This window comes from Mugil cephalus, chromosome 17 (assembly GCF_022458985.1).
Source record: "Mugil cephalus isolate CIBA_MC_2020 chromosome 17, CIBA_Mcephalus_1.1, whole genome shotgun sequence".
NCBI lineage: Eukaryota > Metazoa > Chordata > Actinopteri > Mugiliformes > Mugilidae > Mugil > Mugil cephalus.
This window is the reverse complement of record NC_061786.1, coordinates 20407092-20419814: the sequence shown is the minus strand read 5'-3', so window position 1 is coordinate 20419814 and position 12723 is coordinate 20407092. Positions and strand designations below refer to the sequence as shown.

The following is a 12723-nucleotide window of genomic DNA, read 5'->3' as shown; positions in this document are numbered from 1 at the left end:
ATTATATCGACAAATTCTAAAAGGAAAACGTCAGGACATGTCCTCATATGGGGACAATAGGCTTTATGTATGTTGCAGGTTATTCTGCTTGATTTAGACCAGTGTGAAGGGTCAATACACTTGTTTATTTATGTTTATTAACTTTTCTAGTTTGATATGACATTGGGAGTTCATCGTTTCCAATTCTGCTTTTACATTAAAATCAACAGTTTTATATTTTGGTATAGATACAATATACAGTAAAATAATCTCCGTGTGCACATCAAAAACTACTTCCAGTTCAAAGATGATGCTTATTTTTTATACTTCTTAGATCCTACTAATCGCAAATACTTAAAGATCTTAATCTTATCGTAAAGAAATTAAGATGAATTCCAAACTAATGCTTGGGTCTCAGAAGGTTAAGGCATTTTTACTGTGATTATTAGTGGAATAAGCATCCATATAATGGCAGTAATTAGTTTTAAATTAAGAACAAAAATAAAAAAATCTTTCCTTTTAAGAGGACAAGCAAACAGCTGCAGGTTTCGGGAACTGGGAACGTTGCAGAGTTTGAGTAAGAGGTCTGAAAGCCGGTAAAAGCTGCTTATTTTGTCTCGTTGTGACGCGACTCAGACTGTTGATGTGCAACATGAGTCAGCTGCTCCCTCATCAGTCGTTTATTTAACAGCCGGAGAAAACCACAGAATCAGAATAAAAAATTAGATTATGCATCCACGCATTCAATTGCCGCTGCAGAGAGAGAGAGGAAGATTTTGTTGCTGCGTAGTCGTATATTAAAGAGTCGTTCTGTGCTGACTCGGTTCTGTTACTAAGGTTTCCTGCTTGCTTTGTCGGTCAGGAGAGAGAAATCTGTTAAAAGCTCTACAAACCAGGCAGTCTTTTAACAAGATGCACTTAATCTCCCCGGTGTTTGCTTTAGTCAAGCGAAGGACTGGCTTTGTGCGGACTCTCGAGAGTGATGGGATGTTGATTCCGACCTCAGCTTCTTATCACACTCCATCTGCCGTTGAACAGGTTTTGCTCGTCGAAGGGAGCAAATCCAAAAGCGGACACAAGTCAGATTAAACATAGACCCGCTATTTCGCAAGGTTGTTAATGTGTCAACCCCGCATGTCAAAGCGCTGCCTATAGGTTCAGCCAGAGTTCATGTTGTTAGCATAGCGGGTCTTTCAAGCTCTCAAATCTCACACAGATCAAAAGGGCTTTGCGAGGTATGCCGTCACCAGCCAATTAATGCCCCGGAGTACAGCTGCTCTGCCTGAGAGGTCGAGACTAAGCACTTTTCACAGCTAAAACGCCTCAACTTTATTTCCACCGCTCATTTTTGGCTAATTAAGCAGCTCTTGGGGAAGGTTTTTGTAACTCACACCTCAAACATTGCGTAACGGGAGTCGGGAAAAAGTGACCTTGAGCCGCTTGAGTCAAATAACAAACACGGCTTCAGCGGAGAGAGAGGGATCAGATCCCACCCAGGGAGACTAAAAATGAGGCCTTTTAGGCTTAGAAGACCTTTCAGATAAAATCTCAAGGACAGTGCTCACTGTTCAGGCATTTGACCTGAATGTGGAGGGTTTCTCACTCAAGAAAAATGCAACAGGATACGTGTCTGCTGCTGCTGCTGCTGCTGTTAGTGGCATTAATCTGGTGTAACAGTGAAAGTCATCACTCCTCACAGTGATATCATATAAATAACAGCGCCAACAAATCATGATTCAGCAGGTCATCACAAATCTGACTTTATTTTTTTTTTCCTGTAGAGATTAATTTTCAAGTCCTTCTACACAGTTTGAACACAACTACAGAACGGATCACAAAAAAAAGAATCCCGGAGATATGAGTGGAGAGAACTTTGTCGAATGTAAACAGGACACAGTGAATGTGCTGGAACAGTAACTACAGATGAATGGCGGCCTTTAAAATGAAAGCTTTGCAGCCCTAAACGTTGAGGGATAAGTGTAGCGGCGCCACCTGGTGGTGACGGTTAAACGAACAGAAGAAATCAAGTTTTTAAAACGACTTAAAAACCATCACTAATAATCCCTGACGAAATACTTATCCCAAGGAAAGCTCAAAGCTTGAGGCACATATTGTAAATTTAAACTATAAAAAGGCACACAGACTATTACCATAGTACAGGAGCATAATGTAGTATAGTGTGTCCTTTGCATTTATTCAACCGTGACACGTATCACGTTGCAAACCAAAATATAAAACAGAATTCCTTTTATTTTTATTTTTTCCAGCATTCTCGCCTTTTCTCTCTCTCGCTATTTCCGGTATCCTCCACATCCCAGACGACTGGTGAATCTTTCCTTGTCGATGTTCTTGTGCTCCGGGATGTGTTTGAAGGTGCAGTCCTGCCTCGTGCACCCGGTCGTCCTCCAGAAAAAGCACTCCTTCTTTCTGCACGGGAGAAAAACCATTGACGTGCAGAAGTTTTAGCTAGATAACACGTTAGATTTCATTTGATTTTTTTTATTATTATTGTTAACAGAATCAAGAACATGAGGCCTTTTTATGTGTTAAAATAAGCAAAATGAAAATATTCTGGAGGGAGTTACATTTCTGGAGCCAAGGTACATTAACTAAGACACTTATTTATTATTATTGTAACGTTAGCTCTTAGTGTTAGCATCTTTTATTTAGCTGGATTTATCATAAACTGAGGCTAATCCACTTTTTCCTTGATCATTGTCAAGTCCAGTTGTCCTTAATTTGATCTGATAATCCTAATTTTTCTCGGTCTCGTCTTATTTTATGATAAAATAAATGAAATGTTCTTACGTGGTGCGTTGGAAGGGGTCGGTGGGGGCCAGTTTGGACACGCCGAGTTCAGGGTGGACTTTGAAAGGATATCGCACAGAGAGCGGAGAGCCCTCCACCACCATTCCCTGCAGAGGAAACACACATAAATCAATCAGTCAGAGCATCGTTTTCCATCAAACCTGATGTGTCACAGCGCCCAGCAGGCGTCACATCTTCACACACAGAATGAGAACAGGTGTTCACATTTGAAACCAGTTAACGGATTATTAATTTCACGTTAGGTAAATACGGAGCCACTTTACACAGAAGCTCACGAAACCAGAGGGAAAAATAAACCGTTTTAAATCAAAAGTACAAAACAAAGCAGTAAAATTCCTGCGTTGAATAATGTAGAATTTCATTAGTGGTTTATTTGAGAAGCAGCTCTACAGAGAAACAACTATTTATGTCAGGGTCGATTCATGTGATGGAAAAATAATGCTGCAGCGTTGGAGAGGCAGAAGCTTCTGCACAATAAAAAAAAAGATGCAGTTGTCTTGTTTATAACTTCATGCTCAGCTGAGAGAAGATTACAGCCTGAAGTCAGCGCTGGTTTATCTCTCCACTTTTATTCAGCGGTTGCAGCAGATCTCGGTCAAAGTTCATCGTGATAAAAGAGAAACGGAGCTGATAGTGAAGGGAAGGACATCACGCCCTGTTACGGGGTCAAGATCACCGTTTACAACGAGCTCACGTATCTGATCATCGGTTAAACACATTTAGTGCAGAGTGAGCGGTTGACCTACATCCAGACACTGGATGGCTCTGTCGCTGTCTTCCTTTCGGAGGTAGTTCACGAAGGCACATTCTTGCTCCAGTAGCATCTTGATGCTGTAGACCGTCCCCGTCCTGGAGGAGGAGAGACGAGGGCGAAGATGTCAAACAAGAGCTTCTGTCCTCTAGTTTTTAATGTGTATTTTAAATATGAGACATAAGACAATTTATCCGACGTGTGGGAAATTACCTTGTCACAGTAGCACATAATTAGGTACGAAATATATACAAAAAAAAGCAATAAAGACCAAGAAAATTTGAAAGAATGTATAAAATATACACGAATATAGAGCAGTATATACTGTCTGTATATACAGTGTGGGATGGGAATTTCAAAAATGCTAAAAAAACATTGGAATATAATATAATTTCTAGGATCAGTGGACATGTGGAAAAATGAACATAAATAGAATTTCTAGCTTTGAAATGATAGATTAATTAATTAACTGACAGAAAATGAGCTGCTAACGACATTTATAATCAGAATTTAAATATTTTAGATCAGTTTAGGAGCTTCATATTTAGAGTAAATGACAGTAAATCTGGACAAAGAGACGCTACCACTAGCTGAGAGGTCAGGAAGACGCCTCCGTTGGTTTATTTGTTCTAGTTGATCATGTTACTGTGAAAATATTTGTGGATTTAAATGTTCAGATTAGTTGCAAATGAAAAATGAGAAGAAGTCTTCTGTTGGCATATTGCACATAATGTTCAGTCATTGCGCTACTTTTTTTTGCACTAATCATCACCAGGTGCTTTTCTATTCATTTATTTTAAGTATATACTTATATATATATATATACATATATATATATACATATATATATATATATATATATATATATATAGATATATATATATTTATTGCAATTAGTTGAACTTTTTAACTGAGCCGTTCCACTCAGTCTTGTGTGTTACCTGCTCTATGTGCCATTAATTACATCTAAAGACGTGACAGTGGGACATTTTTCACTATTTTCTGACACTTTATAGACAAAACTAATAAATAATAGACATAACATTTCTTTTGCAGCTGTTAAATATTAAATAACACATTTTTTTTGCACCACATTCAGATTTAAACCTTGTTTTACTTTAATCTAAATAAAAATTGGCAGTACAGCACCTTTAATTAAACTTTAATTATTTCATGGTTGTTTATTTTTTTATTGTTGCTACTTATCTACAATAAAGCTGTAAACTGAGACAATAAGATAAAAAACAAACTGGCGTGAAGGAGACGGGGCTGTGATAATTTTACCTGCTGAAGATCTCGTGCAGTTTCACGTAGGTGACGGCCGGATTCAAGGATCCGACCCAAACAGGGAAAAGAGGCCTTGTAAGAAAACAGATTCAATCAAAGCAAAGCTCACGGTTTCAGAGTCAAAACTTCAAGATTAAGTTTGTTAAACTCACGGTTTTGCAGCGTTCCTGGAGAGTGGAGTCGGAGACCGAGACTTGGATCTACTCTGACCCGAAGCGTCCGACTCTCTGACCTGATGCGTTCGAGAACGACTCGGCTGCAGGACGATCCACTCTCCCTCGTCGTTGTCCTCACCGTCCTCTTCCTGCGCCGCCGGCTGCTCCGTGACGTCACCACTGGCGCCGGCGTCTAAATGACAAGGGAACAAACAGTGAAGCCCTTTATGCACCGGGGGGACATGTGTGACGTGACGTCGGTCCACATGTTTTTTTTTTTTCCCCGACATTCACCTGGAAACCTCCTGTTGCCGTCGGCAGCGAACAGAGCCTCCACAGCCTCCTCTAACGTGGCGTGAGTTTTCAAGGCCTCCGAGCTCTGCGCCCAGTTGAAGCCCATTTCCTGGAATGAAAGAGCGGAGACGTCATCATAAGTTCTACTCGATAGGATCCGAGACTTAGAGACACTTAGAACTAGATTTATGCATCTGCAGTGGATCTAAGCTGAAGTTTCCCCTTCACAGAAATACATACTGGTCTAATGTGCATTTCTTTATCCTATTCTTTTTTACTCTTTGCTGACTTTTATTTTATTTAATTTTTTTCCAATATTTATTTTATACACTGATCAGGCATAACATTATGACCACCTTCTTAATATTGTTTAGGTCTCTGGTTCCCTTTCAAAACAGGTGTGACTCATCAGAGGATGGACATGGACTGTCTGAGGTCGCCCTGTCCGGTTGAGGGGAGGGTTCCTCCGTGGATCATCCTTAAGATACTTAATCAGTTTGGGATCTAGTGAATTTGGAGGCCAGGTCAACACCTTGTGCCTTTTTCCTAAACAGTTTTTGTGTGTGTGTCCCTGCTGGGGATGGCTGCTGCCAACAAGGAGTGTTACTGTTATAGGATGGGGGGGGGGGTCTGGTCTGGTCTGGTCTGGTCTGGTCTGGTCTAGGTGGGGGCTACATGTCTAATTCCAGGTCCAAAAGTTTCCCAGCAGAACACTGAATTGTCACAAGGTGGTTTAAATGTTATTGACTTCTCCTGTCAGTGGTCATAATGTTATGGCTTATTGGTGTGAAAGAGTAATTTGACTTTCTGGATACATGTTTTTCTCATTTTCTAGTTAAATTTTCTCGTGTCTCCTTGTCAAATATGAAGCTACACCTGACATCTGTAGCTTAGCTTAGCTTAGCTTAGCATAATCATTATAAATAGTGGGTAAAATGGCTCCTTTATGCCACATTTTGATTTAATTTGTCAAAAACTCCACCCCCATTAAACACCAACTGAGATGGTTTAATGTCATTTACGTCTCCGTCTCCTGGTCATAATGTTCTGGCTGATCAGTGCATCTGTTTAATTTTAAGGGGAGCGAGACGACGGCTTTTTGATTCTTCTGCGTGTCCTGAAAACACAGAGAATCTACACTGAAAAGTATTTGAAGTCTAAATGCTGACTCAGGCTACGAGCTAAAACCCGACTACGTCCACATGTGGTTCAGAATAAACCAAACGTATGGAGCGACGGGTACGACCACTTCTCCAAAAACACTAAACGGACGTGAACTGAAACTACTGAGGAAGAGAAAACTGGGCAGAATGAGTAAATCTCCTCTAACAGTGAATGAGACGTTCTGGTTGCGGTCGTGGAGAGTTTTTCCTACTTTCTATTTTTTTTTTTTTTGTCCACAAGCTTCTTCTCCTACCATGAGATGTAAAGTCTGCGCTCGTTTCAGCTCCTGTGCAGCTTCTGCGCTCGTACTTTCCAGCCTCAGCACCTCCTTGTAGATGAGCGAGGCTTCGTAGTATCTCTGTAGAGGAATTAAATAACGTTCAAATGGGGGAGTCGGGATAAATTTGCACCAAAAAAAAAAAGCCCCGCGATACGAGAAGACGCAGCCGTTCACCTTGAGGCCACACAGAGCCTTCCCTTTCCGGAATAAACCTTTGATCCAATTCGGTTCCATGGTGAGAGCGACGTCGGCGTCTCTGAGAGCGTTTTCATACTGCAGCAGCCTCTCATAACACAGAGACCGGTTTCCAAACAGCCTGAACACGACACAACAAAACAGAGTTGGTTATCGCTGATAGTTGCTGCTGCTGCTGCTGTTTGGACTCATTTAAAAGTCAGGACGCTCGTTCTCACTTATATTCCTTTGGGTTGTATTTGATGGCGTCTGTAAAGCATCCCACCGCCATCTCAAACTGTCCAGCGGAGGCCAAACGATTCCCCAAACCTGAAAGGAAGGAGAAAGGGCAGTTTAAGTTATGTTTTATGTCTCAAAGAAACAAAATTAAAAGAAACGATAACAGAGAATGAACTTACTGGCAAGTTCGATGCTTCGTTTCGCAAACTCCTCTGCAACCGAATCCATTGTTTTCTGTTAAAGCCGAGACTTTTAATTAGTCTGTGAAGCCAGGTGGTCGCTTCAGGACACGTTAAATTAGTCATTTTTAAGTTAAGATGCAAAATCATCGGAGGAAAATGAAACCGTCGGGGCCTAAAGTGACTGAGGAGCTCAACTTATGAGACGGGTTAATAATTTATTGAGCCCCAGAGGGAAAAAATGAAAACAATTCTAATTTAATGTCAGAAACAAATGGAACATGTTCTAAAACGTTAAACTCCATTAAAATAATGTCACATCCACCAATGTTCTCACACACACACACACACACACACACACACACACACACACACACATATATTCACATATAATTAATAAAATTAAAAAATAAGGTTTAGATTTTGCCATTATCCTTAGACTTTAATGATCCATGAGGGAAATTTCTTGGTCACAGCAGCTTTGTTGCACATAAAAGTAACACATATAAAAATAATATTAATAAGATCATATTAAAATAAAATAAATATTATATAGTGTAATAAAAAAATACATAATTTCAATTTATTTTTTATTATTTTATTTATATTTTTTATTATTTTATTTTTTATTTCAAATTTAATTTATTAATTACATTTTTATTTCAAATTTAATTTATTAATTTAATTTTTATTTCAAATTTATATATTTTTTATCATGCTTTGAAAATGCCTGTGTTTTCACCTCTTTACTTGCTTCCGGTTTCTTTCGAACTTCAGGTGCCTCAGCAATTTTTGGCTTTTCCTCCTCTGGTTTCTCTTTAACTTCTGTTTTTTTCTTCTCCGTCTTCTCTGCAATTTTTATCTGTTCCTCCTTCGGTTTCTCGGCAGCTTCCGGCTTTCCCTCCGCGGGCTGCCGAACGTGGGGCGATTTACTTTTCTCCTTTTTTCTGTCTTTTGTCGGCTTCTTGTTACACGTCGCCTCGGGCACCGATTTAGCAGGAGGAGGATATGAATAATTTAATTCCAGATTCTGTGGAGAATAAGACGAGGTGTTTCGTTTTTTTTGTTTTTTGATTATTTTTTCAGGATAATCATCTGTGATGTACTAGTGTTGTGTGTGCAAGGACATTTTTAAGCAGGAAACTATAATTTTGTAAAAAACGAACCGTTTGCTCCTCGTCTTTTTTCTTGACAGGATTCGTTTCTTTAGAATTATCACCGTTCTCGTCGCATCCGGCCGCCGTAGGTGCGTTTTGAGATTTACCAGATAGAGAAGATTCACTGCCTCCTACAACACTTTTAATTATAGCGTTTCCTTCCAGACTTTCTGAGGAGTCCGACTTTCCTTCCTCTTCCTCCTGAAATAATGAGAAAAAAAAGGTCATTAAAAGCAATGAGCATGGATTTTATTTTAAACTGGAACCCGGGCAATATTAAAGAAGACTTACAGCTAAAATTTCTTTGACCGCATTCTCCTTTTCTAATCGTTTCTTCTCTTTTTTACGCTGTAACAGAAAGAGGAGACGTGTCAGGAGCAGGTGTCACAGAAAAACCGTTAAACGCCGATAATCATCCACATGCTGACCATTTTTTTGCGCTTGTTCTTTTGCGTCTTCCCCTTCGTCCGCTCCTCTTCTTCTATCAATTCCTGTGCAATTTTATCCGCCTCCTGCGAACAAAGCGTGCCGCGTTAACTGATAATCGCCAGTTTCTAAAAGGAAAGCGTGCTTGCGTGAGGAGAAGCTGAGGCGCGGTACCTCCTCGGTGAGTTGTTTTATTTTTGGATGCGGCTCTAAAGACTTTTTAGGAGCAGTGTGTGGAAAATTGTAACTGTAATCGTCATCGTCGTCGTCGTCTGAATATATGAGGTCATCCTCGAAGGGCCTTCCAAAATTGTAACCTGCAAAACACAAGAGAGAAACGTGAGAAGACTCATTAATTGGGTCACATCGTTATAGAGTTTAATCAGATTAGTAAAGACAAAGCTTGTGGTATTTTTAAGAAATGTCTGGTGTTAATGGATCTAATGCATCTGTATCTTGACTTAACTGTGTAGCTTTTTTTTAATTCTATTTTTATTTAGGGAAGGCAGGAACGAAATACGATACATGCACAAAAGATTATTTCCTCTTCCCTTTTTTGAAAATAAAGTCAAAAGGCAAAAAAATATCCTCCTCCTAGGTTGGATATCACTCTTAACTAAAAACTAATGGTTCACATCCAGTGATGGTGTTACATCATTGTCACATGTCACATACAGATCAGATCTCTTGCGGCTCTTAAACACCCACAACTTTCACAGCCTTTTTCACAGCTTGACATCAAATTAACTATTTACAAGAACCTGCGTGGGACCCGAATGAAAGTGAAAATGGATAAACACATAAATAAATGAGTGAACGTGGTCGTGGTGTCTGGGAGATCATATAAAGTCTGGTCTCATTGGGGTTATGATAAATATTATCCAATTATTCCAGATTAGGTAAAACTTTTCTCGCTGTGTTTTTAATAGATAGTTAACTTTTCCGTTCTGAATATTTCTAATGATTTCTGATCCAGTCTTCTAGAGCAGGTGGGATTGGACTGAGCCAACTTCTCCTGATCAACTATTTGCCACCAAAAGAATTTGTATTAACTTTACATCTCTCCTCAGTTCCCTGACTGGAATATTGACTGTGTAGCTTTTTAAGATGAGTAATGAGCCTTTTGGTTTGAGTTTTACATTTCAGTCAGACTTTAAAACATGTCCAGGTTTCCAGGTTAAAGTCTGTTTTGATGCATTTTGAAACAATCTGCAACAACCAGCTCAGACTAAAAACAAAAACAAACAAAAAAAAAGAACGAAACTTACCGAAAAGGGCTGGTGCAAGGACATCCAGGAAGGAATATGATGACTGACGCCCATTTAAGTAATCTACCATTGATTCCTAAGAAGGAGGAAATATGTCAGTGGCTCAGAACGCAGCATAACCAAAGCTGAAACTGACGCAGCTGTAAAACGGAAGGAAGTTTCCCACTTGTGAAATGTAAATTTCATCACATATATAATGTAATATTTGCCTTGTGAAATATAAATTAAAACAGCTTCGATAGACTGACAGGAAATTAGTTTCCAGCTACTTTGGTAACAAGCTTCCTAAACTGGATGTTGCAGTTTTATATCAGCTGAACGAAATAATCACCGTGGAGATATCGGCTTGACATTCAAAAACAATACATCGCTCCACAATCAAACGAATCAATGGCTGAAGCACCGAATCTAGACGTAGCATGATAATTAGATTTTTCATGTCATAATAGATAATAAACAATAAATAATAGTGTTTACGCTCGTTTTAAGAGATTACGCGACCATTCTGTGATGAGAGACTTACCTTCCAGCAACAGCTCGTCTAAAAACCGGAACAACCTGTTAATCCACAACAACAGCAACGAGATCTGTTTTAGGGGCTGAATCATACTTACATGTGTGTGCATAAGTCTGGAGTTTTCTCGAATCCTCTGGATTGGAGCGCCACCTGACGAATAAACAAATAAACAATAAACAAATAAATAAATAAACAAAGGGTGTAAATACTCACTCAACAGATGATGACTTGATCTCGTTTGCAAATCATATGTAAACGAGGTCTCATTTATTTAGTCACGGGTGGAAAACATCGTGTTTATTTTGAACAAACATGAATGGAACAAGTGGTTCTTCTGTGTTTGTTCGTCTGTCTCAAATAACCAAACTAAGAAAGAACTAATTTACATATTGTAATTTATGAAAATAATAAAGAAGCACAGGTCCCATTGAGCACAAGTCTATTATTACGTCCACTGCTACATCCAATGGCACTGATGTGGATATTGGACGCTACCACCACCTGAACATTCACCTGAACAACCACAAGGTGTGGTCCAATCATCCGCGATGCCTCATGTTCCCCAGATAAGTGACGCATAGAGCTCAGGTCATCAGTGTGATGTAAAAAACAAACCATGATTCATCAGACCAGGACATGTTCCTGCACCGTTCTATATATGTCTCTTAGCAGTGGACAGGGGTCAGGATCTGCAGCCCCATTAAAAAAAACAAACCGTGATGCACTGTGTGTCATCACAATTTATCCCCTGTCAAAGTCTCTTAAATCCAAAACCAAAAATGTTTACTTTCTGCCCGATATCTATCCCACCTCCTGACAGCTGCCATAACCAGACAATCTGTGTCATTCACTTGACTAGTCAGTCATAATGTAATAGTTAACCTGTGTGTGTGCTGTGCTTGGCTCATGCAGACCAGTTCTTCCTGTGTTCACACACACACCAAACTCTTTGAATTTAGTCTGTGTAATATTATACACTATTGAGTGTAAAAAGAGAAATTACAAGAGTACAAAAGGGCAGGTAAGGGGGTGTGTGTGTGGGTGTGTACCGGTGCAGGTAGCAGGGTGTGGATAATCGTAGGTTGACTAAGCTCGGGGTCATTCGTCAAAGCTGCCTTTAAAATATTTTTAACGTGCCAAGCTAAATTAATATACGGACTTTAACAGAAGCACCAGTCAAACATTAATCTTTGCTTGTTTTTACCGTGTTGACTTGTTTTCACTCACTTTTATTTGCCTTAAATTAACTGGACTGCAATGTAGAGATGTAAACAGTGTGAACTCAGAGAAAATGTGTCCAAGACAAAAATAAAATAGATTGATTCGCTTTTGCTAAATCTCTTATCTTATCTTTGCCTTTTCTGTTATCATGTTTACTGGTTTTCACCAATATGTCACTCACTTTTAATAGGCTTACACTTACTGCATCTCAACAGCATATAAATAATAAGAAAATAACAAAATGCGTGGAGATTTAAAGAGAGTGCTCAGTAAAAACGATCTATGACACTAGTAAACACCGAGCACTGCTCCCACACACCTGAACGCCACATAATACATAGTCAATGAAAAAAAGACCAACATACACAACAATAAATATTATTCAATCATAAATGTCGGCGATGGTGAAGCTACATTATCATTACGCGGCTAGCTGTGAAGCTAACCTGGCAGAAACAGGTCAAGTTCTCGGCAAATGAAACTCAGAGGGCGACACCACAGGTATCACGTTAGCGCGTTAAACCGCTGCTTTATTCTCACCTTTAACTAAGGCTTTCTTCTTCGACATGGTGCTGACTCGTCTCTTCTGACTGGAGGTCCAAGTTTGTTGTTTACATGTGATTCTCGCCCACAGTCGTGGTTAATGTTTTCTGTCCTCCACGGGTTGTCAACTCTGCATGTTCTTCCGGTTTCCTCTTCTTCTTCTACGTTAATTTTCCCTCCTCCTCGATTGATTTTCTTCTTCGCTGGTAGTTAATGAAACCCTCTGGAAACTCTTTTTCTCTTAGTCTGCAACTAACAA

The 12723-nt window shown here is 39.5% G+C and overlaps 1 protein-coding gene across 1 annotated transcript; it reads right to left on the bottom strand.

Moving 5' to 3' along the window:
- Positions 1-1714: 1714 nt before the first annotated feature.
- Positions 1715-12641, bottom strand: LOC125024174. Its single transcript, XM_047611890.1, has 18 exons — positions 12462-12641; positions 10798-10850; positions 10184-10259; positions 9090-9232; positions 8918-9001; positions 8781-8837; positions 8499-8690; positions 8075-8362; positions 7333-7387; positions 7153-7243; positions 6914-7055; positions 6713-6817; positions 5296-5404; positions 4999-5194; positions 4844-4918; positions 3555-3657; positions 2788-2894; positions 1715-2406 (listed from the first exon to the last, which is right to left on the bottom strand). The coding sequence occupies exons 1-18, from the start codon at positions 12487-12489 to the stop codon at positions 2271-2273; spliced, it is 2040 nt and encodes a 679-aa protein (XP_047467846.1). The 5' UTR covers positions 12490-12641; the 3' UTR covers positions 1715-2270.
- Between the last annotated feature and the right edge of the window lie 82 nt (positions 12642-12723).